Raw genomic sequence first — 27,749 nt, forward strand, 5'->3', positions numbered from 1 at the left:
CTGTGACACCCAGAACTGCACACAGTGCTGCAGGTGAGGCCGCACCAGTGCGGAGCAGAGCGGGACAGGGTTTCTTCATCCACAAGCACACCACAGTCTCTTTTCCGGTTTTTAATTTTTTTTGAAGGCATAACAGGTTACTCAGAGCAGAACCACAGCACATACATCAAGACTGCAAAACTAGATATTTGTCACAACATCTGTGCTTGAGGTGAAGCCACCTATATGGTAAATTGTGAAAATAATAACAACTGTAGGTGTTTACTTCCCAGCATTTTCCCTGGATGATGAGAACGTTGAGATGATCAAGAGGTCCACGTACAAGCCCCTATCTCTGGGGATCAGGGACCACAGACTTCAACTTGCCCAAACAACCACCAAGGGTCTGAGCATCGCTCCGGTAGAGCACATCGCTCCGGTAGAGCACATCGCTCCGGTAGAGCACATCGCTCCGGTAGAGCACATCGCTCTGCTCACGTCCTCATCTGTGCGCGTGAATAACAGCGCTTCCACGTCCCGCTGGAGGGGTACTCTTGGATTATCATCGTCAAGATGTACGAAAGTGAAGTTGGCACATACATTGCAGAAGACAGTCCTTCAGAGAGATCATCCGATACTGTTGTGCCTGCCTCTGCAAGTGTTTTTACGCTGGTGAGTGTCCCAAGGACATGGGCGCTTCCAGCACATCATGTACCCAAATCTAGGTGATGGAAGGCACCAAAATTTAGAGTCTCAAAACCTGGCGAATGAAGTTCTGCCAAAGCACAAGTCTAACTTTTATAGCTGTGCAAAATCAGATCTGTCTAGTAAGTGGGAAAGATCCATTTATCCATCCAACTAGAAAAATATCTACTGGTTTAAAGAAACAGCAATCAAACAAAGAGATGGTAAGCGCCAGCTATGTTTTACAATGCTCAAGTCAGAGCCACAAAAATGTGCTCCTGGGAGTGCCAACATCCTAATGAAAACAAAGCCCGGAATACAAAAAAGAGGCAAAAGCACAGGGGGGGGAAAAAAAAAAAAAAAAAAAAAGGTTTTTCCCCCAAAATTGCGCCCTATAACCATGTACCACAGAAGCAAATCTGGTTTGAGTTGGGGTTCTTTTCTTCCCCCACCCCCCCAAAAAAAAAATTAAACCCATTTGTTTGGTTTAAAGGAGGAGAAAATTAAAGCCAACCGCTTTTTAAATTAAATGTTGGTTTCATTAAGTTTTGTGTATTGTTTTATAAGTTTAACAGCACAAACCAAAACTAGTGGCTGCTTTTTCCACAATGGTCATCTCCTGGTTCTGCTCATCAAAAGAAGATGAGAAGAAGAGGTCAGACACCCCAGCTCTCAAAACCAGCGTCAGAAATAGAAACCTTCTGGCCAAAGAACACCCTGAAAGGGAGAAACCAGCAACTTTTAACCCAATCCCATCTTCAGACCCTTCCCCTTCGCAGGGCCAGGGCGGGGACCACACATTTAAGCACACTTAAGAAAGCAAAGCACGAAGATTGATTAGTGTTCTGCTGCTTTAATGAAGAGCCTAATGATGTCCAAATTACAGCAAAGCTCAACTGTGTAACCAAGGAGCCAAGATTTCATCCTTGATACGGACATGGATTTCTGTCTCGCAGGAGAAGCCTGCAGTTCACTAACAAAGATGACCTTTTATATTATACCCTTCAAATCCACAATTAACTGGAGAAATACTGTACTAACTTGGCAACATGAGTTTTTGTACCCTGTGCTAATTTTTAGCAGAATCTTGCCAAGACCATTACCATCTTCTAACAAGACCAAAAAAAAAAAAAAAAAAAACCAACCACCAACCCACAACCAAATACAAAACCCACTGCTCTCCAGACCCAAATTACTTTCCACAATTCAATGCAGTTTTAATTAAGATGATTAAATTACAGCAAAAATGATTAAGATGATATCCCGCAGCAAACCACTAAAGGTATAACACCTTAATCCACGAGAAGCTGGCATGCACGTATCCATGATAAAGTATTCATGAAAAGCTAGAATTTTACACATGAACCAATTTTACATCACTCAAACAATACCTTGGGAGATATTTGTCACAAGTAAAAAAACAGTGACATCCATCAACAGAGCACAGTTCTTCTGAGACTACACAGAAAAAATTGAAAGGGCTACAATTACTTTGACAATGTTTCTACAGCTCAAAGGAATTTGGGGGTTGAAATAAATGGTTTCCTTCTCCTTCCCAGGGCTCCCAAAATCAATTTTATATATAATTCTTTTTTTTTTTTCCCCCCCAACAGAAGTTAGATCAGAAATGCATGTGAAATCAGGTCACTGCAATAATCATGATCATGGTACATTTCCACTATTGCCTATTAACTATGAGGTTTAAATGAATCAGGAGAGTCTCAGATCCATATTTTACCAGTGGAAATTATTAATATAAACATAGCACAGCTCAGGTTTTAACCTTACCAGCCAACCAGGTCTGTTCTCCTTTGGAGAAAGGTAAATGGTATTAAATTAACAGGCAGGATTCAAAAGGCAGCTACATGGAAGCATTTATCCCATTAAGACCTGGGAAGGGATCCTACAATGGGAGCCCTGGGTAGCTTCTTATGATGCCTCAGCACTGGATAAATTCAAGTCTGTGATCTTCAAGGAATAGTAGCTTCAGCATATTGAAAAAAAGAAAAAAAGCTGTGCCACTGCAATGAAAAATGTAAAAAACCAGCTATTTCTGGGTGCGATCTTCTGGAAAGCCTCTGCAGGGACAGAGCCCAGTGAAACAAAAAGGCAGGAGAGATTTGCAAAGAGGAGGAATGGGTGATGTGGCTCTGGATGGCGCCTCTCTCAACACATGCCCTGGCATGGCTTGGGGACAGGGCAGGGACAGGGCAGGGACAGGGCAGGATCGTGGCCACCCTGCTTGGGTAGGAGGAGAACTCCAGCACATGCCCACACCACTTGGCCAGGGCTGTTTTATTCTGGAGTACACATGTAACCCCAAATTGTCTTAAAAGTTGTGGCTGAATACACGAGAAGGTACTGACCAACTAAGCTTGGCCTTCCTCTGGACCTCTATGACTCCCCTAAGCCTGACCCATCCCAGGGGGTTTTGCAGAATTAACTACACAGGAATAAAGTCTCACAATGTAGATCCATTCCCAAAATGCTGTTATGCTTTGAGAGTCCGAGACTCCTTTGGGGCTGTTTGCTTATTTATACTAGCTGTTAGCTCTCAAAACGGGGAGACAAAAAAAAAAAAAACACACACACAAAACAAACACACACCCACACAACACACTAAAAAATAAGGGGAAAATATAAGAGAAATCTGTACATCATATTACGTGGCCATACTAGGGAGCTACTAACAACCTTGTAGAGTCACCCAGCTGCTCAGGGATTCAGTACACAAAAACCCTGAGGAGCTCTTTAAGGACAAGTACATTAGTGAAACTTGAAGATTTTGTTTGTTTGTTTGTTTAAATATAACTCTGAATGCCCAGTTAACTGCTGGCTTCCTCCTGGTAGTAATTAGCTGGATCTGACAAGCAGCCAGACCCAGTTCAGGTGAGAGGTTAACTTCATCTATTAAAGAAAAATACAAAGAGAAGTCTAAACGGAGAAAGATAAAATTCCAACATAAATCCTCCACCAAGCCTGCTATGAAATAACTCTTTTGTTTAATTATTATGAGTTGGATGGGCAAACACTAGATCCCGATGGACAGAGAGCAGCTGTTACTATAACAGAAAGACATTCATCTTCCCTCCTCGGGACCCTGAAACTCTATCAACAATGCCTGTAAAACAACCCCCGGCTCCCCCCTCCCCGAGCTTTCGCCTGGCTTTCATATTCAGACCTATTTTTAGACGACTTTATCTTGTCGTACCACACTTCGGAGTTTTGCACATTAGCTGTTTTGAAATCATTTCCACGCACAAAAAGCGTCAGGGACGGCAACAGGGCGATTCTCGAGCGCCGGCTGCGAGAACGACACGTCCCTCACTCGAGGTTTCTTCTTTCATCAGCAATTCATTGAGAAGGAGCCTATAGACACAGTTACACAGCCAGATACACTTGCATCTCACTTATCTAACAGCGTAGGAGTGATCTCATTTACCTTTGGGGCTTACGGTTACCTTGGAAGAGCTTCTTTTAGCTGTTATTTACATAATAAATAGCCGATCTGTACAGGATTGCACGGGAAAGGAAATTCTATTACCAATGAAAAAAAAAAAAAAAGGTTTCTCATGTTTGCTTTTAAGCAGCACTAATTCTGTCCCATTAAACGATAGCAGAAGCTATCTACAGAAAATTATCTATAGCCATAAAAATTATCTGTAAAAGACTTCCCCAGCTATCTCAGGTACAATATAAATGTTAAAATACCCCCCTTCCCGCGGAACGGATGCGTCGGCCAAACTCCCTGCGATGCAAACAGGCACGGTGCCAGGGCTTCAGCCAGGAGACAGCCGCGGGGACAAGCACTTCGAGCACTTGCAGGGATGCTACGTTCTATGGGGTGGGTGGTTTGGTCTTGTTTGGTTTGGTTTGGTTTTTTTTTTGTTTTGGTTTGGTTTTTTTCCATCTATCACCTTCAGAATTCAAGCTGAATGAGCTTTGCGCCACCAAGCTGCACCCAACAAGGGGAACTGCCCGGCAACAGCAAGCGGGCTCAGAGGAAATCAAAGCCTGATGGAGCATTTCTGAAATCGCCTGCGCAAACAAGCCTGGAAATTGAGAGCGGAGGGTCACCACGTTGCTTCAAAGATTCTGAAAGGTGATTAAAATCTTGCTATTACTGAGCGTGCCAAGCTTGCCCTTTCTACAGGCCCCTGCTTCATGCTTTTGTTTTAAGAAGATGCTCGAGGAACCTGAGGAAGGGACTAAGATCTGTTGCAACAAGCGACAGCCATCAGATAAAAACATTCATCTCCATCAGTTTGGGGCTGTTGGATTTGGTGGTGGATTTGTTTGTTTGTGGGTTTTTTGGGGGGGATTTTTGTTGCTGTTTTGTGTTGTTGGTTTTGGTTGGGTTTTTTGGTTGCTCATTTGGGGTTTATTTTGTGTGGTGTGTTTTTTGGGAGTTTTTTGTGTGCGTTTTGGGGTTTTTTTGTTTGGTTGGTTGTGGGTTTTTCTTGTTGTTTTTTTTTTTAAAGAGCATTTGTCTTTGAAATATTTCAAAGGAAACCAAGGAGCATGGATGAGGTGGCTCTGCAACAGGCCATACCCATGACGGCATCCCCACCCAAAGGCCCACACACAGAATTTCAGACGGAGATGCTACGGCTCCGGTATTATCACCAGAGTCGGTTACTCACAACTCCACACCACACACGTTGACAGCCAGAGCCAACATCCCAGTAAGGCAGTGCCAAGCATCAAATGCGCCATGTCCTCCTCTTCTCCTTCGGGTTGTGTCAAGCTTTCTCTCACGTGCATCCTTACGTAAACAGGAATTTCACAGCAGGGAACTGCTTCAGGTATGCCAGCAGCAGTGCCTACTGCCACCACCCCAAACTCGTTTCTTAGGAGCCAAGCAGGTGCAACTGCAATAGGTATTTGGGAAAATGCCTTGCCCCAGGCGTAAGAATGTGCCTTAGCAGAGACTTTCCTATAAAAATAAAAGTGCCTGATCAGTTGTGAGTGCATGTGAAAGCAAGGGATTCTGAGTTCAAACTTTTGTGCACCAGAGAGCTAACCCAATAGCCGCCGAGCTGTAACTGGATACTCCCACCACAAAAACCCAAGGACAACTGAATTTCCCAGCCTGCACATATATAGGGGAATTAGCAATCTTAACCCATTAATTACTCTCAGGAACTAAAGCAGCAATACAAATCCTGCTGTGTTTCAGTTGTCACACTGGGGAAAGAAAAATAAAAACTTGGAGAAACAAGTGAGCCACATGCCCACAGGTTGCATTGCCATGTCTCGGTTGTCCCAAGAGCGAACTTGCCAAAACAAGGATACCGCCAAGATAACCATAAATCTGCACTTTGCTGAGCAGCCACATCTCAAGTCAACCAAAGTTTCCCTCTGCTGAGTACGGGGGCTTTTGCAAATCCGCACTGTAGCGTATGGGTGTCGAGCAAAGCAAATGCCTCCTCACACCTGAGTACCTACAAAGCGCACAAGCTCTTCCAAAACCGGTACCGCCATCTCCTTACAACTTTAATAGCATAAAGCTCAGCTTGCTGCCCCAGAGAACGACCTCGACATCAACTGTGCAAATCTTAAATGACATCGTTTCACAAAAAAAATGAAAGTATCAATGGCAAAAAGAGTAACTGGAGAGGAGAGTTTGCTGACAGCTCAGCCAAACTACAGCAACAGCCACCAGTCTGCAGAAGCAAGCCACAGACTGCAAAACAAGAGAATTGCATTAAAAGGGCTTAAAAAGCCTAATATACCCTCATTTTACGAAATGCTTTTAAAAAGTCACAAAAAAGAGACAGAGCTTGATCGAACGTTTCTTCATCTCAGACCCACAGTTGCATTGCTCTCTCCCCAGGAATTCAAAACCATCTGCGGAGGTAAATTATATAATAAGCAAAATATTCCTAAAAGCCAAATTTAAAAAGTCGCACACATTACACAAGGCATTTTAAATAGATAATGTCAGAGGAAAGAAGGGTTAGCCACTGAGACTGACCATTCGATAGATCAGGCACAAATGGAGCTAACTTTATCCCTGTCATCCACTCAAAGGCTTATAATCTCACACCTTCGAGAAATAAATTAGGACGAAGCATTACATTAGCACTACAGGCACCACATAGAAAATTTAAACTTCTGCTGCCAGTTAGAAAACAAGTTCTATAATGGGAAAAGCTTTAAATAAAAAAAGGTAGAGGCAGTCCCAGCACCTAAGACACTACAGGGCAGTGTCAGCTACCATGGACTTTTTAAAATGACCTTTGCTGCTGTGGTTTGGGGCTCAATCGGCACAGGCCTGGGATTTTGGATTGGTCTGGAGAGTGCCAGAGACACACTCATCTCCCCCAATTTTTGTTTATTTCTCTATAAAACTGACAGCAACACTTTCCATTTCCAGCTTTACTGGAGGAGGATTAACTTAGCCCCTCTGCTCTCATGAGCCCCTTTTTCTTTTTCTGTCATCACACAAGGGCACATACTAGACATGAGGAGTTGAGTTTAAATCCACGTCTTAATTTGCACAAGCATACACTTGGATGAAAATTAACGTAGCTCAGACTCCAAAGCGCTGCATCTTTTTGTGAACGCGCTTTATTGGCTTTAAATAAAGAAGAGGAACTCTCATACGGATCTATTTGTATGGGACTGAGACAGAAAGAAAACAAAATTATACCTCTTGTTTCATAAAATTATCAGAACACTCCATTTTTCCCAGCAAATTAAATTCCAGATGGACAAAAAAAGGATAATGTGGTGATCTGGGCGCCAGCCATGGACCCAAGAGGATGGGAGTCAGTGGCAGGGCAGGAGTGTTGCTCCTCAAGATCTCAGAAAGGTCACTCCTGCCACAGAAGATGTGGGAATACCTGGTAAACTTTTGTTCCATACTATAAATTATGCACTATAAGAATAAGATGGCAACACCCGTGGGTACAAGTTTTACTTCTAGCAGCTGCTGTGCAAACAATTTAACAGGGTCATTTCAGCTCCTTGATACATCCTTGCTTCCCAAACCCATCAGTGAGCCAAAAAATGATGCTTTGGGTTGGGGTTGCCTCCTGCTCAGCCCATGTCCTCCTCTGAGCAACCCCCTGCCCGCAGAGATCCCCTAAGATCTGAAACCAAACCTGCAATGAAATGGCACACCAAGCTGGAAATTGCAGAATTATTAACGAGAAACGAGTAATTCACATCTTCCGCCAGCCAAGTGCAAACGGGCTCGTTCCTTCCGCTGTGTTCCTTTTATACTTAAACTTACAAACCTGTGTGAATGAGGTAGTTCTTGCTTACAGTCAAACCAACCCAAAAGGGAAGGATCTCCTCCAAGAGCTAAAACACACCAGCCATCTCCAACAAAGACACCAAAACAAAAGGAAAAAAAAAAAAAAAAATCACATAAGGTGGCCGAAGCACACTACCAGGTTAAAGCCTGATTTTACCTGATACAGGAACACTTCCTCACACAGCTCATTTTTTGAGTATAGGTACAAAATATTTGGTGTGACCTTAGGTGAACCACTTCACGACGCAGCAGGGAGCGCTTGCAGACAGTAATGTTTTCCTGTGCTTGGCCCCTCTGCTTAGCGGTTTTGAGGCACAGAGCTCCTCTCTACGCAAACAGCACTTCACAAAAGAGGAGCTGTATTTTTCCAAGGCACCTAGACATCAGTAACATATTTTTTTCTTAAGTAGCATGATGGACCGATGCCACATGCAATAACATAATCAGAGCGACAAGACTCAAATACCAGCAAAATAAGAGGCACTTGTATGCTGGAGGAAAGGATATTATTATTTTACAGTGTACACTGACAATTGCTGCTCTTAACTTTTAAGTTTGAATTGAAGCTGTACCATAGTAAAGGAGGAAGATGACAGAACAAAAAGAACATGAAATTGGTGAAAAAGGCCAACGCTTATATTCAAATCTAAGCATAACATGCGCTGGGTCTGCAGAATGCAGGCAGAGCGTTTCATCTTTAATTTACTTCTCTGCCCCTTTGACTTCAGCGGCTCCAAAACTTACAAGTAAGATTTAAGGGAGTGGAAAAAAAAAAAAAAAAGTGATGTATATTTTTTTTAATATACCTTAAAGGAACAAATGGCTAAAGAGATACAAAATTATTTCAGAATGAAGTAATAATGAAGAGAAGAGATTAGACATTAGTTGATCCTCAATGGTTAATGGAGGGGAAAGGCAGGGGAGAGGGAGCTTATACGGTGAATGCTGTGGCCACAAACACCTCTCTCAAACACATCCAATTTCACTGATGTGAAAATCTCCACATGAAGGAACAGGCGAAAAAGAGCTTAAGCGGGAACAGGGTGCAGAATGCCAAGTGCTACACTGAATAATTCAGATCCAGGCAGCACTATTGGCCAGGCAAGAAAATCACACCCCCCTGCTAGTTCTAAAATCAAAGGCCAAGGAGGGATAAAAGGGAAAGACAACACCTCTTTAAAGCAGAGATTACGCTCTGCGGTTCCCGTTTCCCAACTCCCCACAATGTTTTGTTAAAACGAGAACACCGGATCCTGGGCACTGTGGTACCAGCACGCTGCCGGCATCGCTGCCCGCGCCTGACCAAGGGACCTGGAAAACGCCGGTCCTTTTTTAACACCACTTCTTCAGTCCAACAGCAAGAGAAAGCCTACTCTGAAGCAGGTACCGACCAACCCTGACTTCAGCAGAGTTGCCTTCACAAGACTTTTTCGAGTCGGTTCTCTGGTCACTGAAGCTGAGAGTAAGACCCATGAGGGCTTTTGGTTGAGTCTAGATTACCACTGAACTCAAACAGGTTCTCTCCCTGCTTCCACCCTTCCCAAATCACAACACCACTTCTCCAGCACTGGCTGACGGGGTGGGATGCACAGGTTTCCAGGAGGTACCACGAGGAGAGGCCATGACCCAGCACTGGGTGCGGTGCTCCAAGGAGAAGGGGTACCCAGCAAATGGCCTTGGCCACGCACAGCCAGAAGCAAGAGGGTTATCAAGCTGCTTCAGCAACTTTTAGACTACAGCTACTAGGTTAAACTCAAAATAACTGTCCTGGGTGCGGCTGGTAGAGAGTTGTTATATTTTATGGGGTTTGAAAGATGCGGTGTTACTAAAATGTCATTTCATTCTATTCTAGTGCAGCTCCACACAGTCAACTACTATTAACATTAAATTTTAGAAATGCCCCTAAGAGTAGGCCCTAAAACATGACAGTTGTAACTCCCTCCTTCCACTACAAGACCTAGAACTGGAGCAACTTTGAGTTCTTTTAATTTTATAGTTGTCCTGGCTTTCTAGAAAGAGGCGTCATGCGGACAGAGCACACGAGTACACCTTTGCTGGAGGCCCAGCCTCAAAGCATCTCTTCCATCTACCTCCTTCGCTCTTGATAAATTAAGATAAACATCCCTTCATTCTTTTGCACTTCTGCAGAGGAACCCAGCCCTGGAGACATCCCAGGCCAGGCTGGACGGGGCTCTGAGCAACCTGAGCTGGGTGAAGATGGCCCTGCTCATGGCAGCGGTTGGACTGGATGAGCTTTGAAGGTCCCTTCCAACCCAAGCTATTCTGTAGCTCTATGAACCCACTCCACGAACAGGCAAGATGCAAATCACAGCAGCAGGATTCCTGGGCTGGTGTCAAGGGCAATCCCATCACCAATGCTCCAAAAGCTGCTCCCCTTCTATCCACACCCGTGTCCCGCTTCGCAGAAGTGGTGAAACCAGGAAACCCTTGATCTGCAAAGCAAGGAGTGTGTGCGTGGTGGGGAAGGGGGGAAAGTGGTGTGAGAGAAGAGGAAAAAAAGGAAAAAAAAAAAAAAAGGCAAAAAGTAAGGCTGGCCTGCTTCTTTCTATTCAGCGGCAGCAGGGGAGGTCTACAACTGTTGCGTCATGTAAAGCACAAAAAAAAACCCCTCTGACAAGCATGTTTTAGCTGATGGAGACCAGAGTGGACAGGAGGCTGGTGACAGCTCGAACGCAGGGAGTAAGAGACCTCCGCGATAATTGGCTGTTTCTTACTATCTCATCAAGTGAGCAGGGGCATTACAGCCTGCATGGGCTGCTCAAAGATACAAGAAATGGCAGAAATTTCCATGCGTAAATACTTTAGCTAACTACCCAGGCATGGGTTAGACTCTCACTCTGGTCCAGGGATATGGAATTTTTAACCCTGCCTCATCCACAAAAACCCACCCCAAAGGGGATGTGCAGAAGATGCTTTGAAATGGAGCAGGGGGGAGAAGGGGGGAGTTAAACCACAAGCTGTGCAGGACCTGGAGAGGTGTTTATAAATAATGCCACTAAAAATAATACGCTGCACTCACATCTTTAACATAGCATTTTCTTCTCCACAGAACTGTGACAATGGTTACCTCGGCGGTATAATTATCTAATTTGATGACAGATTAAAAAAATATATATATCCCAAACACCTGTTCAAGAGTTTTGTGTTTTTAAAGGCTATTGCCATTAACCTTGGGCCATGCACTTCATTGTGTTTAATTAGCAAGCTAATGAAGCCAGTTTTATTCCCTTTCTCAAGCACAAGAGGATAAATACAAGACAGTGAAAGAAGAGACCAGATCCATTTGCAGCACAGTTCGTTGCTGCATGGCATTACTTAAACTTGCACCGAAATAAAAGTAATGTAATGGCTCGGGAAAATGCGTTAGCAGTGCATTCTGCAAGACAAATCCTTCTACACCTTCTGTATTTTCTAAAGCTCGTAGATTAAAATATGGTTTCTGAACATTTGGGCTGCAGAAAATTTGCAAACAAAGGGCTAAAAATGAACATAATGTTTTCCTCAATGAATCCTCAGTATTCCAAAAATTAAGCGTAACAGATTTTTTTTTAAAATTTTTTTTAAAGAATAGAAGCCTGTGCTTGCTTTGTTACAGCCAGCCAAGGTAGTGAAGAGAAGCATCAACAATGGAGGTCAAGCGATTTTCGAAAAGCCCACCACTTTTGCACAGTCCTAACACGTACACACACAAAAGACATACTTCAAGCAAAGCCCAGTGTTACGAATCCCAGCAACACATTGCAACTTTGGGTATTTGAGGTTGTTTTATTTTTTTTTTTTTTTCCTGACTGAACAGCTTTAGGAAAAACTGGACAATAAAGATCACATTGATAAATACTCCCAAATACCACAAGAAAGGCCCAAAAAAAAAAAAAAGGCTTTAAAAGAGGGAGGGATTTACAGAATTGCTAATTCACTGATTTAATGATCCAAGAGGACCCTTCCAAATAAACACAATTATATTCATTTGGAGGGGGGAGGGTTCTTTATTGTATTTTCAAGGGGGGAGAAAAAGTCACCGTAGGTATGCCCTATAAGATTATCCTTTTCATAACGTGATACATTTAAGAAGCTTTCAAGGTTATTTTTTTTTTTTAAGCAATTGCTTTTTTTCCTTCAACTTAGATTTCGACCACTGTATGTACAGAGCCATAGGAGCAGGTTAAAAAAAAAAAAAAAATCAAACAACAACAACAAAAACCCACACACGCACAAAAACAAACCAAACAAAACCCCAAGCCCATACCCAAAACAAACAAAAAAAACCAACACACCCGGAAGCCATCTCTTTTATTGAATCACCCGAGATAAAAGGATTCCAAGATATATGGAAAGAAAATACATTGACCATAAATCTCCTTTATGCACATAATAGAATTTTCCAGCCAAGAGAGCTGTTGTGATGATAGCAACGCCGAGCACCACGAATACTGATGGCACACACACACACACCGCCTGCTCCTTCCAAAATACCTGCTCTCCCTCAGCACTGCTATGTAAATACAAGCCGCACAACCCCCTTCCCAACACATGGAAACAAAGCTACGTACAAGTGTCCCAGCGATCAGATAAAAAAGCCCAAGCTGTCTTTGCTCGCCATCAAATTAATTTATTTCTTTTTTAATTTTTATTGCCCGCTCCCTTTATATTGCCTCCCCCCCACACGCACACACACTTTCGGTATGACTTAAAAATAAAATAATTAAGCGATGGCACTGCTTCTAATGCCAAAGGCAGGCGGTGGCAGCGCATATTTAATGGGCACTCGGAACAAAGGAAGCCCGGCTGTAGGAGCGCCCCGGGGCCGGCTCTGCCGTCCGCTCCTCCCGGGCAGCCCCTTCCCCAGGGCGGGGGGGAACACACGGACACACACACGCGGGGAAACCCCCCCCCCCACCTCACTCCCACCCGTTTTGCAATATAATGAAGTCAACGGGAACTCCCCGGCTCCCATCGCGGAGCGGGGAAAGGGCACGGCTGCAGCATCGCTGCCCCTCACTCCTTGTTCCCGGGAAGCTCTCGGCCACAAACAGCCCCCCCTCGACTCACCCCCCCCCAGCTGGGGAATGGAGGCAGCGTAACAAGTTACTGCCCAGCGCCGGGGGGCGGCGGGTTCAGCCCCTGGAGTCGAGGGGCTGTGATGACCAGGCAAGAGCGGGGGGCAAAACTACTGCCCACCTGGCTTTTCTCCTGGGGAATATGCAACAAAAGGAATAAAAACAACAACAGTAATAATAATAAAACAAAACCAAGGAGGGCAAGTGGGGAGCATCGGGATTTCCAGCGTGCCCGCGTTTCCAGTGCTAGGGGGAGCACAGGGGGTTTGATTCCTCCCGCCCCACAACAGCTATGGGATGGAGCACCCCATGGAGAACCCCCCCCAGCCCGGGGAGCGCTGCCCGGGTGCCCCGTCCTGCTCCCCCGGCCATGCCCGGGCTTTCGGCTAAACTTCCACCCCGCGTCCCTCGGCAAAACGCGCACCCCGCCGGCTGGAGCTGAAGTTTGGAGGCCAACTCAGTTCCATAAACCAAATGGGATGAAGAATATACAAAACAAACACACCCCCCCCCCCGCCACACAAGCCTCCTCCCTGGGGATGCTCCCCTCAGGCACCCACCCCCCGCTCCGCACACCCCCTTTTTTCCAACTTTCTCCCAGCTCCCCGCAGCGCCGACCAGCCCCAAACGCTTCGTTTCGTGCTAACAGGCAAACCCCGACGGGACCTCGGCGTCCCGGGGGGCTGAGGGGGGACCTGGGGGCCCCCCTTGGGGCGAAGGGGAGGGGATCCCTTCCACCTCCCCATCTTGCACAACCGCAGCCCGGCGGACACATGGCCACTACCTGAGCGGCTCCGCACCAATTCGGAGCAACCCCCCAGGTCTTCTCCCGCTGCTCCCAACTTCTCCCCCCACCCCCGCAACCTCCCCGGTTTCCCCCCCTCCTCGCATACACTCCGGCAGCACCCGCCCAGAAGTAAATGCCCGTTTTCGTAAAGTTTCCTCGATATCACGCCGTGTTTACATTGCCATTAATTCCCACAGGCTGCCTGAAGGGAACAAAAAACAGCACGGGAAGGCTCGTCCTGCGAGCAGGGAGAAAACGGAGAGGAGGGGGGTGAAGGGTTGAAAAGCAAGAAAAAAAAATAATAAAGAAAACTAAGCAGATGGCAGCGGTGGGGTTATTCCCCCGTTTGCAGGCTCGTTGGTTGCTCTGCTCTGTTTTGGAGGGTGGCTGCAAATAATTGCACGGCCCATTCAATTCTGCATTTGGAGAGGCGACCGTAAGCCCGAGCAGGAGGTAAACACGCAGAAATGCACTTACCTGCACAGAAAGTTCCACAAAGCAAGGCGAAAGTCAGCCACGAAGCAATCATATTCCTTTACTTTTTTTTTTCCTCGTGTGCCCCTCTATCCCCAAGGGAAACAAAAATAAAAATAAAAAAATCGAGAGAGCGAAAGAAGGGGGGAGAAGCAAGGCTCTGCCCTCTCCCTTAAAAAGAAAAAAAGAAAAAAATCCTGGAAAAAAAAAAAATCGGATTTAATTCCTTCGCAGTTGCAAAATGTATCCAGTGGAGAGGAACAGCCCCGCAGCGCCCGGACGGTTCGACCTGCTCCCGCCTGGCCCGGCGTTTGCTCTGAGCTTTCCAAGAGTTTCTTTCCCTGGGCTTTTGTGCTGGAAGCGCGGCGTGCACCACACACCGACTCCCCCTCCTCCTCCTCCTCCTCCTCCTCCCAACCCAGCCCCTTCGGCTCCCCCAGCAGCAGGGGCGAGCTCACACGCACACGCCTGTGTGTGCGCGCACACCCCTCCTCTTCCCGCGCAGTGCACGCGCAGTCCCGCGCAATGCACGCGCAGCCGTGCGCAAGGCGCGCAACACCCCCCCTCCCCTCCCCTCCCAACACACACATTCCGCTTCCCCGTGCAACGCACACGCGGTGCCAGCGCCGGCAGCAGCGAAACTTCGCACCGTTACCGACCCCGCGTCCGGAGCGGCTGCTGGGCGGCAGGCAAGAGCCCGCGGAGAAAGCGCGGAGCGGGCGCGGAGAGGCGGCCGGGAGGGGGGCTGGTGGCGGCGGGGGGGCCGCGCCGCGGCATCGCGGGCTGCGCGGGGCGCGGAGCGAGGGGGCGGCGGGAGGAGAGGCTGGGGCGGGAGTTGCCATGTACGGGGGCGGGGGGGAAAGGCGGAAAAAAAAAGCGGGGGTGGGGGTGGAAAGGGGAGGTTTGTTGTGGGTTTTTATGTTTTGTTTTAATAATTAAAAAAAAAAAAAAAAACCTGAACCGAGTCCAAAATGGCTTCTAAAAAAAGGGAGAAGCCCAAGCGGAGCCAGCGGGGGAAACCCGGATGTTTGATACAAAGAGGCTGGAGGGGGGCGGAGCGGCGCGGGGGCTCCGCGGGCGCTGAGTGGGGAGCGGGGCTGCCCGTCACGGCCGCGCCCCGCGGAGCGCCGCGCCCCCCGGGGTGGGGGGAGAGGGGGAGGATGGAGGAGCGCAGCGCGGAGCCACCGCGGCCTCTCGGGGAAACGGAGTGGATGCCGGGACCACCCCCCCGGCCCCGCCGCCGTCCCCGGGGAGAGAGCAGTGCTGCCCCCCCCGCCGCGCCCCGGGTTTAAATAAACCCCGTCCTGGCAAAAAAATAACAACAAAACAAAAACCACAAACATCCTCCTCTTCCAAGCTGGTGAGAAGGTGTTTTCCTTGCTCATGTCCCGCCTGCACCCAAAAAAGTCCCTTGACCCCAGGATCTCGTAGGGGTGGTGACTCAGTGTCCAGGGGTGCCAGGGCACTTCAGCAGAATCAATTTCCAGTCTGTTTCAAGGGTTAATAAGGTTTTCTCTATTGCCAGGGTTACAGGGATTGAACTCTCGCCGCAATTTATTTTAATTATAATGAAATAACACGGCGTTAGGGAGCACCAAAGGAATCTTAAGGGGAAGGAGAGAGGAACGGAAGATGCTGAAGTTGGGTCATTCCCAAGACTTTGGGGCTGCGAGGTCCTCTGACTCATCAGGAGAAAGGGCTGCGGCACGGATGCTGCACGGAGCCCCTGCGCACGATGGTGAACTGCTGGTCAGCTCTCGCTGATTTGGCCAGTGGGGAGTAAGGCTGAAAATATTTCTAAAACCATTTACTTTTCTCCTCTGGAGGGAGATAAGAGTAAATATGAATCATTCTTTTAAAAGTTTGAGAAGCGTTTTGTTCCAGGAAGAAATACGTTTGTTTTTTTTTTTTACAGTAAGAAGCTCGCAGGAAACTTCAGGAGACTTTTGTAAGAGCTTGTAAGCGCTTTGAAGCTGGAGACTTTTTATATGTACGTATAACACTTGTGCAACAAGGTCTTAACCGTGAATGGGATTCCTAGGTGGAGTTGCAATAAACTGATTAATAGTATCATTCAGGGTATCATACCTCATTCATACATTTGCTATAAGAGAAATACATCAGCAGGTGTATAGTGGTTGTGACTATAAACACAAGACTCTTGGGGGAAAGTTACAGCTAACTTGTGCACCAAGGGGCAATGCTATTGGTAAAGCTTTGAAAAATGCTCAAGAAAATAATTTTTGGAGCAAAATGTAGCGAAAACAAGCCCACGAAGAGCTGCTGCTGGGCAGGTCTGTGGCAAGGGAAAAGCAAAGTGGATAATGTCACCCGGCTCATCAAACCAAGGGCGGCAAATAAGGAGACATATCTGTCAAAGGGATGGGGTCAGAAATTGGTCATTATTCATTCAGAAAAAAGCACTCACTAGTAGGGTTTGGGGTTTTTTAATCTGGAGGCAGCGAGGACTGATTTTGTCACCAGATGCTTGTGAGACAAATGGCTGAGGAGACCACAAGGGTGCAAAAGGAACGAGAAACAGTGGTCAAAGTAAATGTCCAGCTCAGGATGCATGCGGAGCCTCAAGAGGAAAGAGAAACAATGGGTCGATAATTTCTTATAAGGCTGCTTATTTCATTCAAAACCAAATAACGAGCCAATATTTATGCTTATTTAATTGGAGGAAGAAGTTCGTAAACAGCTACCAAGTGGCTGAAGTGTGGAGAAATGTGTGGGGCAATGAAATACGACCCAGTGTTTCACTGTACCGGTATCCCCATGATTAGCTAAAATGAGACATTTAGTTAATACCAAAAAAATACTAGCTCTGGGGAGCAGGCAGTGTGGCTAATGTAGCGATCGCTTGGGCTGCTTCCCTGCACAGGCTGAAACGCTCTCTGGCCAATTCTGCTCCGATTTTTAATCGTGGCACTATGAAACATCCTTGTTTTACAATACCTGAATTTGTGCTTTGCAGGCAGAGACCTGGGAGCACATTTATCACATGCCTATCGTCGCTTTTGGGGGAACGGACGCTTGGGATTTTCTTCTAAAGCCACCCAAAAAGGCGAGCAGAGCGTGGCCTTCTGCCCACGGATGTCGCGCTGCTGCCTGGCGCAGGCGATGCTGCAAACGGACAGACAGACGGACTCGGGGCAATTTTTGCCCAGGGATAAACAGTACTCTGAATTTTCGTTTATTAAACACCAGGGTTTTCAGCCCGCCTTGCTTACATTGTTTCACAGGGAGATGTTTACCCTCCTGAAAAGCTAAAATGTTTTCTCTACTTGCAACATAAAAGCCCAGGAGCGAGTATTGTCACTGGAGATAATGTTACAGCCTTAGCAAGATGACACTTAAAAACTTCGTCAGCCTCCAAGAATTTCGGAAATAGCGATGAACGAAGGTAGCAAGTGTTAAGAGTAGGCAGTGCTTGCAAGAAATGCCCTTACAAGCGGCGTTTTCAAGAGCTTTTTCCTGTTTCCAGTTATCATTAGAGCTGCACAGCTCAGACCATTTTGAAATAATTTTACTTAACAGTTTAAAAAAAAAAACCCTCTCGCACTAAAATAAATTTTAGCTAAGATGGTTTTATGCTTTGCAGCCTCATATGACGCTCAATCTTTCTCCTCTGACTGTTGTAACAAGTCAAATTCATGTATTTTGATACCCCGCACGTGATAAAGATACTTGGATCACTTAAGCCTCTGCAAAACTGCAGTGCTCGCATGTCATTTATCTTAAAATCCTATTGTAGCTCTCGTGAAATGTAATTTCTTCAGTGAATGGAAATTTATACTGACAGAGGTATTATAAAGCATGGAAAATACTGGGGGAAGGGGACCCAATGTTTCCTTTATCTCTCCATGTATTCACTAACAGGGATTTATTTTTCAGCTTGGCATTGGTTCGTTGCAGATTACAGAGCTCTGATGCAGTTAAAGGGACCCATTTCCAGTCGTCTTAAGCAAAACTTGCATTACTTGCAACAAGTGAGAAATGTGTGCTGAGGCTCCAAGTCAGCAAACTGGTTCACAGGCTGCAGTTTCCGTATCGGTTCCTAAAGCTGCTTGTAGGAAATCCATCAGCGTAAAGAAACTCCTGGGATCCCAGCCTCCACCATCCCATTTCAAAATGCATGGGTAAGAAGAAACGATTTATATTCATAACCTCGAGTAAATAAATTGTCACTTTAACTACGCATTTTATTGTAATTAAGCGCTTCCCAGTAATAACCAACCCACACCATGAAGTAGTTTCTTAATATAACAGTAAGCTAAGTTCTCAGTTGTAAGCAGAGTTAGGAAGCTTTTAAAAGCACAGACCAATTAATACAGCAGGGCGATGTTGCACGGTTCTCAACGTGTGGAGAAAAGGTGGTTTTGCGGGAGAACTTTCTCCTTGTTTTCAAGAAATGCCGTTGCTGTGTGGTCAGTATCTCACCTGCAGGATTTCCCAGCAGGATTTATACCCAATATTAGCCTGATTCTGCTCCTAGAGGCCTTGCCTAACTCTAAAGGGAACAGAGCTGAGGCAGATTTAAACCTTCCCCAGCTTTCTAAGGACTCGCTGCTGTCACCTCTCCATAATGCAGCTACTATTAACTTTGCTGGAATTTCTATATTTGAAGCAGCTTTAAATTAGAGCCTGGACTTCCAGACGTGGATGCAGATGGTCTTTGCTACTGTCTGTACGAGGCCTTGCTTTTCGCTCTAAAAAAGCCCACCCACGGTGACAAATTTGCCCTTTGCGGTCTGGCTTCAGTGCGACCAGTAAAAATAGCAAGTGATACGGCAGACAGAATGGGCCCTAAACTATATGAAGGTATTTTTTCGTAGCTTTTCTTAGCTCCAGACTAAAGAGCAGGGCATCAGATGTTGACAGATTAGAGGGGAATATACCAAGCAAAGGGATCTATTACGAAAATGCCTGTAAACTAACAGTTTTGCCATCCTCCAGAATTTGAACTTTTCCCTTGGTTTTCAGTTGTATTTCGATTAAAGTGTAAATACCAGCAACTGACACGTGTCACCCTGTGTCAGAGCCACATGCCAAAGCTTTGTTCAGGTTGGATCTTTAGTGTCGCTTTATTCGTCTGTGAATTTTGTTAAGACTTCTGGGGCATAGCTCATTATTTTTACTGCTGTAACCAGCAGAGTTGTTGTGTAATTATTTCTCTTTAAATCCGGGAGAACTTGGGTGGCCTATTGGGCATGAACTTAATTGCAAGAAGACTCTAGAGGACAGTCAGTGCTGGATGGTAGCTGTACCATTAGAGTGTTACCCCCTCCCAATAAAGAAGAATCCAGGCTCTAATCCATACCCCCAAGTCACGCCAGCTCGCCGGGAACCAAAGCACGCCCACACTCGAGTTGGAGACTTCTGTGCTCAGACAAGGAGGATTACGGACATCATATGACTAATTCTGCAATGACGGTATATGCTTAATTGGTAAAGGACTGCATTTTCTATCTTTTTTTAACCCAGGACATAGCGTCAAAGGTCTGCCTAATGCTTGAGGTTCCTTTCAGGTATTTTCTTCATTGAGATTCACTGTACTGAAGGTTACTGTGGCTGCCGTTTTTTTCTTGTGCCTTTGAGCACTACTGTGCTTTTTAGTGATGAGAAACCAGCGTTCAAATTACCCTGAAACACCAGGTTCTGCTGCTCTCACAGCTCACAGAGTGATTTCCCTGAACCTCAGGTACAGAAGCTCCAGCTGTTGCAAAAGCCAGTGGACAGGAGTCAGGAAAAGCAGAGTAAATGGACTATGATACCGAACTGTAGACATTCATTTTAGTGTCCTGCTTTCAAGCGCTCTGCCTCAGTTTCCCTGTAAAATACAAATACAGTCATTTCACTATTGATGGTGCTTAGCTCCTAAAAAAAATAAGTATCTCTCTAACTTCCAAGAGCACATTTTACAGCAAGTTGAAGTCAATGCGTCTTAAATTTGGTGGAAGGAAGATGTTTCTACCAGCCGATGGTACTTAACCATTCAAACAGATTACCAAGTGTCACAACAGCAAAATTCCTTCTGCTTGAAATGTTCAAGGCTGCCTGGATGTCTGTCAGGAAAATGTACTCCCAAGTCGGTGGTAGCAATACCAGAATCACTTCTTGATGACAATCATGGTGGCTGTGACAGCCACCAGTAATGAGAATCTATTAATCTCTTGTTCTGTGCCCATAAAGCACTCTGTCCTCCTTCCATTAAAAGCTGAAGGTAAATAAACACGGGTCACATCATCAGACCATTTTGCTTGCATAGAGGTTATCGACAAAGCTGCTATGCGAGAGGGACAAGCAGAAGGGTGAAAGAAAACCTTCCCATCCTCAGGGTAAGGCTAGCCAGGGTGCAATGCTGCGAGCCTGGGAGCCGCCGAGTCGCCCTGGTTATTCCGCTTTGTTTTGTGCAACAGCCGATGTTGCAGACACCGGCTGGGGGTGGCAGGCGAAGGGCAAGGTGTGAAACCTTTTCTGTCCTCGGGGTGTGTTTGGACCAGGTTAGGGCAGCCTGAAGTGCTGCACTCTTTTGGGTGGCTGCCAGCAGGACCCCACGGGGTTTTGCAACACCTAAAAAAGAGCCTGGAAATACAACAGCCCTTGAAGCTGCAGAGCAAGAACAGCATGTTCAGTCACTGCCCTTACACTGTGCCCTAACCCTATCTGTTTGAGTTACCATCCTCTGTAAAAAATATCATAGAATTGTAGATTCATAGAATAGTTTGGGTTGGAAGGGACCTCCAAAGCTCCCCCAGTGCCCCCCCTGCCATGAGCAGGGACATCTGCACCAGCTCAGGTTGCTCAGAGCCCCGTCCAGCCTGGCCTGGGATGTCTCCAGGGATGGGGCATCCACCACCTCTCTGGGCAACCTGGGCCAGGGTCTCATCACCCTCATTGTAAAAAAGATAGTAGGTATTTACCCACATTGTCTTCAGCTGTTGATGTTTTACCTGAAAATGCGGTGCAGGTGTTTTAAAGTGCGTAAGGTGGCTACAGGAGCCTAGAGGCAAGGCCTGTCATCTCTCCAGCTCTCTCACCTTCCTCTCTCCCCAGGTGTTTAATTGGCAGAGGAACATCTTTCAAATTCCATTTTTTTATTTTAAAAGCTAGGCTTGGAGGTTTTAAACTGGTTGCAATTAAGCGTTAACAATGGGAACGTTTATACTGAGGTGTCGTGTCTCTCTTTGAAATGGTTCTGCCTAAGAAAAGCATCTGTATCCCTCCTGCAGACAGCTGGACCATGCTGGAGGGTTTATTTTCATTATTCTTACCTGTGGCCTCATGCTTCCTGACACATTCAAGGCAGGTACGGAAGGACCAATAAAATATGTCCTGGAGCGTTTGGTGTATTTTTAGAGTTTGTCCCAGATTATTGGCCATTGTCCCAGATTTCAGTGGTTAGGGTATAAGAATGCCCGGTGGGGCTGAGTGCTTCCTGCACTGCTCTCAGGAAGGCTTTAATCAGGAGAAATACCCTCTCAAAGAAGGCAAATAATTAAGTTTTTGTGGCAAATAATCAAGTTTTTGTGGCAAATAATCTACTGCCATTAGCAGGAGGCGATAAACACTCAAGACCACAGTATAAATAGAACAAGGCAGATGGACTAAGCTTTGAAGTGCATCATTATTGTGTTACATGGTATTGAGTAATGAATTGGACATCCCTGGCAAGGTAGTCACAGAATCATATAATAGAATCATTTTGGATGGAAGAGACCCTCAGGATCATCGAGTCTAACCATAACCTAACTCTAGCACTAAACCATGTCCCTAAGAACCTTGTCTAAACGCCTTTAAACCCCTCCAGGGATGGTGACTCCACCACTGCCCTGGGCAGCCTGTTCCAGTGCCTGACAACCCTTTCCGGAGAAGAATTCTTTCCCAATATCCAATCTGAACCTCCCCTGGCACAACTTGAGGCCATTTCCTCTCGTCCTATCACTTGTTCATTGGGAGAAGAGACCAACCCCCTCCACGCTCCAAGCTCCTTTCAGGCAGTTCAGAGATCAGAAGGTCTCCCCTCAGCTCCTGTTCTCCAGCTGAACCCCCAGCTCCCTCAGCCGCTCCCATCACACTTGTGCTCCAGCCCCTCAGCAGCTTTGTTGCCTCCTCTGCACTCTCTCTGGTATATCCATGTCCTTCTTATGATGAGGGGCCCAAAACTGAACACAAGATTCAAGGTGCAGCCTCACCAGTGCCGAGTACAGTGGCAAAATCACTTCCCCAGCCCTGCTGGCCGCACTATTCCTGATCCAAGCCAGGATGCTGTTGGCCTTTTTGGCCACCTGGGCACAGACTGGCTCATATTCAGTCAGCTGTCAATCAACACCCCCAGATCCCTTTTGTTGTCCCTAGTTGTCCTTTTGTCTTTATTGGGACCAAAGTTTGTTTTTACACCATAAAGTGTGTGTTTCTGCTGGTCACCAGGGGGAAGTGCTGGTGTAAACTGCCTGGCGGAAACTTGTCCCGCATCTGGCAGCCGACAATGTACCAGCGAGGAGCTAACGTTGGAAGGGATCTCCAGGTGTCATCTAGTCCATCCTCCTCCCTTTGGCAGTGTTTATTCGACCTGTGTCATTCCTGAGAAATGCTCCTCCAACCTCTTCCTGCAGTGCTGGGCATTGCATGGTGCTCTGGGCTCCCAGGGCCTGCAGAATGTTTTCCCTCCCACAATAACCTCAGCCTTTCCTGCTCCAGTTTGGTTCTTACTGAGTACATGGGGGACAGGTTGTTCCTTTTCTTGCTGTTCCAGCTTTTACATATTGCAAGATTTTTTCTTTTCAGTCTACCGAAGCCAAAACAGACTATTTGTCCCTTCCCTGTGTTTCTGGCAGCGCAGCATGACCCTCGCTCCATCCCTTGGGCTGCGTAGCTCTATCTCAGGGGCTGAATTCCCTCGCTGAAGTCACGGACTCCCTGTGCCACCATCTCTGACATAGGTTCGTCAGCTCTGAGGGACTTCTCTCCATTCAGGCCTCCCAGTTAAACCGCAGGTCTTTGGAATGCTGAAGGGCTCCCTGATGGACTCATCCAAGCAATTTCTGGCTTTCATGGGCTTCCACCTTGGTCTTACCTCCCTACCCTCCTGTCAACTGCTTCTTGCCCAGCTGCCCCAATGCCTTTCTCAAACTATTTCCTTAGCTTCGTAGCGTAGAACATATGTCATTAAAAGTACAAAGTATAGAAACTATTCTGTTAAGAATCCAACCACTGCTCCATCAATTTTGTAGAGAGACAGGAGTGACACGTTGCCAATACAGATGCAGGTAAAATACTGCTGCAGTCCGTCATGCCTGGGAGAAGAACCTGCTTTCCTTCCCAAAGCTCCCCAGCGTTCAACTCTTGGACATTTTGGCATCTTATCAGTGATAAATGTATTCCCAAGTGAGGGCAGCCAGGCCTGCAGGCTGTGATGCCAGGGTACTGTGGGTCCCTGGCGTGGGCACTGCCTCTCCATGGATTTCAGAAGAATGAGACACAACTATATTTGTAGGCAGCCTCAAAGTTTTATCTGTTTTTAGGTGTCTCAATGGCCCCTAAATTGGGATTAGGACCTTTCGAAAGAAGATTACAATTCCTGTCTTGACTTTCCTGGCCCCGTATTAACTCAGACTCTCTTACTTCCAAAGGCCACTGATCTTGTCCTTTATTTTTGTAACCAAATGCCACTCATTTGTGCTGAGAAGCAGGGACTGGCAGCAGGGAAATAATCAATAATCCAGCAAGCAACCAATCTGTTTCCCATTTATCGCGGCCTATCCATGCTGTGGGATAGTGCACAGACTCTTAATTATTCAGCTGCCACAGTTTAAATGGTTGCAAGTGGCTACTAACACCAGATTTGAAAAGAATTCAATTATATCGGAGAAGAAAGATTTAAAGAAAAAATGGCATGGGACAAGCATGAGAAGGACATATGGCAGAGGAAATGGTTGGAAGTATTCTGGTAGCCTGGGTTCCAGTTCAAGCTTCTGCAGGATCTCTGATAGGCTTTGCTTTACTTATCTCTTAAGTCCTGATCAGAATGGGAACAACAGGCTTTATCCACAGAAGTAATTAAAATGTTGCACTCCCTGGCAGAGGAGGTAAAATCAATTTCTCAAATACAAAACGAGGAGCAATTGGCCAAGCTGCTGCCATGCGGAAAAAAAGATCCGGGGCTGTGATGCTTGGGAGTACAGCAGAAATCCAGTGCTGCAAAAATCCATCAGTCCTCTGGGATGCCTGTTCAGAGGGACACACTGCAGAAGGCACAGGACAATCTTTCCATTAAACTTGGCAATGGCAGTTTCTTGGCTCAAGAACAATTTCCACACCTTGGGATACATGCGAATCAGTTGGGAAAAGCCCAGAGAGGTGCAAAAAGAATTAGTGAAGGTGTAGAAAACCTGCCTTTGAGGAAAGGCTGAGAGAGAGAGAAGTGTGTGGTCTGAAGAGAGGACCAAGCTGAGATAAAACAAGTTGCCAAATACATGCAAGGCTTGGGCAGAGAGGAAGGGCACAATGTGTCCTTGTTCCTTCTGCAAGTAGGGTGAGTCATGGACTTCAGCTCCAGCAGGAAAGACGTAGGTAAAACATCAGGAGAAACTTTTCAGTGCTGTGGATAGTTCAGCACAGGCTGATGTATTCCCACAGGCAGTTGTGGAATTGCCACTGCAAGAAGGTGTTAGACACAGATCTTGCTGGGATGGTTGTGGCTGATTGTACCAGGGGCTTCCTATTACAGAAGGCTTCATCTAAATTTCTTTTCCTATTTCCTCCAGTTGCCACTGACATCATTGGAATTCAGCACTTCAGTGTTTGGAAAGACCTGCCACATTAGCAATCCCCTGTCTGCAATCGAGGAGATGGCAAGAGCAATCACATGCATACGTAGCTGATGTGCAGCTCTGAAGATTGTAGTGGTACAGAAACAAGCTAAGAAATAAGTGTGCCATAACTGTAGAATTTGGCTATTCTAGAGCTTTAAAAATCCAGCCTTTCTTTGTCAAGGAAACGCTGCACATGAACAGAGCTTTTCTGTGTGGAATATTGCGAAGAAATCTCAGTTATGTTTAGTGTTAGAAAGGCACAAAGGAAATCTCATTAGAACCCACCAACAATGATCTGTTATAAGGGAACAGGAGCAATTCGTGAGCTCTCGGAAAAATAGTGTGCGTCTCTGTTCTGCCCCTGTCCTCCCTGTCTGCTGCTACTCTAGGACACTGATTTCTTGAGAGAAGGATCTGCGCCTTCTTGCTCACGTTGCTCTTATACATCACGTTTTATTTGCTAGGAGACTTGAACGATGAGCAGCAGACTCTCTTGTTCCTATTTTAAACATGTGGAAACTGCAGTACAGAGAAATAAAATGACTCGTGCAGGGTCACAGAACAATTTTGTGGCAAGGCTAGAACCAGAACCCAGCTCCCTTGCTCCCAAACCTGTTTGCCAGCCTTCAGCTCTTCATTGACCCTTAATTTTAATCACCATCCAAGGATATCTGTTGGCTTCTTCCACTTGACTTCCATGGGAGTAATGCCAGGTATCAAATGAAGTCACTGGGAATATCAATGCAAAAGAAGCCAATATTAAATGCAAAGAAAGAACTGATGGAAAGGAAAAAATAGATTTTACAAAAAAGGAATAAGTTCTAGTGCCTCTTCCATAATATCATTCCCTCTTTAATTTGTGCCTGGTCAAAATTAAAAAAAAAATAGATTGCTAATATTAATAGATGAAATGAATCTTGAATTTTATAATAGTGGAGGAAATGAAAGGATCCAAGTAACATTGTGTTGTTAACTGAGATTTTAATAATGATTCTGTCCTCAGTTGGTGCATTTATTCCACAGAAAGTAAATCATTAATGAAGAAGGGTGAAAACAGTTTTATGGTGATGGATTTTTGAAAGAAAAGTTTAATTTTGCTTAACTTCTAGAAACTCCGAAATATGACTGGAGCTCTAAAACTGAAAGACAAACACCTCAAAACCAGTCCACAAAGATGGGATTTCGCTGAATGGCTAACACGGCCTGGGGAAGGATGGAGCAATGTCCTTGGCTTCTCTCCGAGAGAGCAGAGGTGAGTGGAAGAGGTGTGTTAGAGATGTTGGTTTTGATGGAGGAAGGAAGGTTTGAAGGTTTGCTTTTGAAATCATAGAATCGTAGAATAGTTTGGGTTGGAAGGGACCTTCAAAGCTCATCCAGTGCCACGCCTGCCATGAGCAGGGACATCTTTACCCAGACCAGGTTGCTCAGAGCACCGTCCAGCCTGGCCTGGGATGTCTCCAGGGATGGGGCATCCACCACCTCTCTGGGCAACCTGGGACAGGGTTTCACCACCCTCAGTGTAAAAAACTTCTTCCTCATATCTAGCCTGAATCTCCTCTCTTCTAGGTTAAAACCATCACTCCTTGTCCTGTTGTAACAGGCCCTGCTGAAAAGTCTGTCGCCATCCTTCTTACAGGCCCCTTTTAATTACCGAAAGGCCACAATAAGGTCTCCTTGGAGCCTTCTCTTCTCCAGGCTGAACACCCTCAACTCTCTCAGCCTGTCCTCATAGGAGAGATGTTTCAGCCCTCTTATCATCTTATTGGACTCCTCTGAGCCCTCTCCAACAGGTCTCTTGGTTGGTTGCATTCTCAGAGCTATTTCCGAATGCCATCTGGAGAGCAGTAAGGACGTCATCCTCATCCTCATCCTAAACCAAAGGAGATCTAACGGGGATCATCCTATGGTCTCTGTGAACTTTTGCAAGATCTGCTTCCACCATGTCCTCTGCAGAGGACGGGTGGATTCAAACCACTCTCAGTGCTGTGAGGGTGTTTGACTTCCCAGGTGAAGAAAGAGCCCACCAAGGCTGTCCAGCGGTGGCTCTTGACCTACCCCCCACTATCTTCAACCACCTCCAAGGAGTCCCAAAAAAAGGGCTTCCTGGAGCCCATTTCACACCAACCCTTCTGGTTCAAAATGTCGAGCACAGGGAGAATCACGGTCTCACAGCAGTGGAGAAGAAAAGCATCTCTGTAGCTGGGATTTGGTGCCCAAGAAAAAAGCAAATATGGAACATACATGCCTGCATGTGCACAGAAGAGATAGGGGAAAAGACAGAATTCTCCTGATTCCTTAGTGAGCACAGCAACCCAACAATGAATGAAGAAATTTGCAAATTAAACAACATTTTTGTATTTAAATTACCAAATCAATAAAGAGATGTAAACATTAAACAACATTACATGAGAGCTTGGAGTGTCACCACAAAAATTAAGACTATGTAATTAAAAGTACAATGCAATTTATTTTTGTATCATTCTTCATTCAAATCAACAAATCTTATTACTTACCCAAAAATGTAAAGCAGGCTGCAAACTAATTCAAAAGATGAAGACAAAGTGGCTCTTGAAAAACCTATGTTTCTTGGTCCCTTAGATCTGGCAGCAGTCATGATTTAGTGTTTTAACTACTGCAATAGGTTATATTGCTGAAGAAAAGTGCAT

At 45.9% G+C, this 27,749-nt stretch overlaps 1 protein-coding gene and 1 long non-coding RNA gene across 2 annotated transcripts in view; one reads left to right on the plus strand and one right to left on the minus strand.

Annotated features, from left to right (window-relative positions):
- ACVR2B (activin A receptor type 2B) overlaps positions 1-14,602 on the minus strand; it is a 100,490-nt gene extending 85,888 nt beyond the window's left edge. The window contains exon 1 of the mRNA XM_065628963.1: positions 14,270-14,602. Coding sequence (XP_065485035.1) covers positions 14,270-14,321 — 52 coding nt within the window. The 5' untranslated portion in view covers positions 14,322-14,602. The remainder of the gene's footprint in view (positions 1-14,269) is intronic.
- A 1,195-nt stretch (positions 14,603-15,797) lies between these two features.
- Positions 15,798-27,465, plus strand: LOC135985948 (uncharacterized). Its single transcript, XR_010605823.1, has 5 exons — positions 15,798-16,045; positions 16,182-16,256; positions 17,244-18,408; positions 26,193-26,335; positions 26,650-27,465. It is a non-coding gene; the product is annotated as an uncharacterized LOC135985948 (long non-coding RNA).
- The last annotated feature ends 284 nt before the right edge of the window (positions 27,466-27,749 follow it).

Source organism: Caloenas nicobarica, chromosome 2 (assembly GCF_036013445.1).
Source record: "Caloenas nicobarica isolate bCalNic1 chromosome 2, bCalNic1.hap1, whole genome shotgun sequence".
Lineage (NCBI taxonomy): Eukaryota > Metazoa > Chordata > Aves > Columbiformes > Columbidae > Caloenas > Caloenas nicobarica.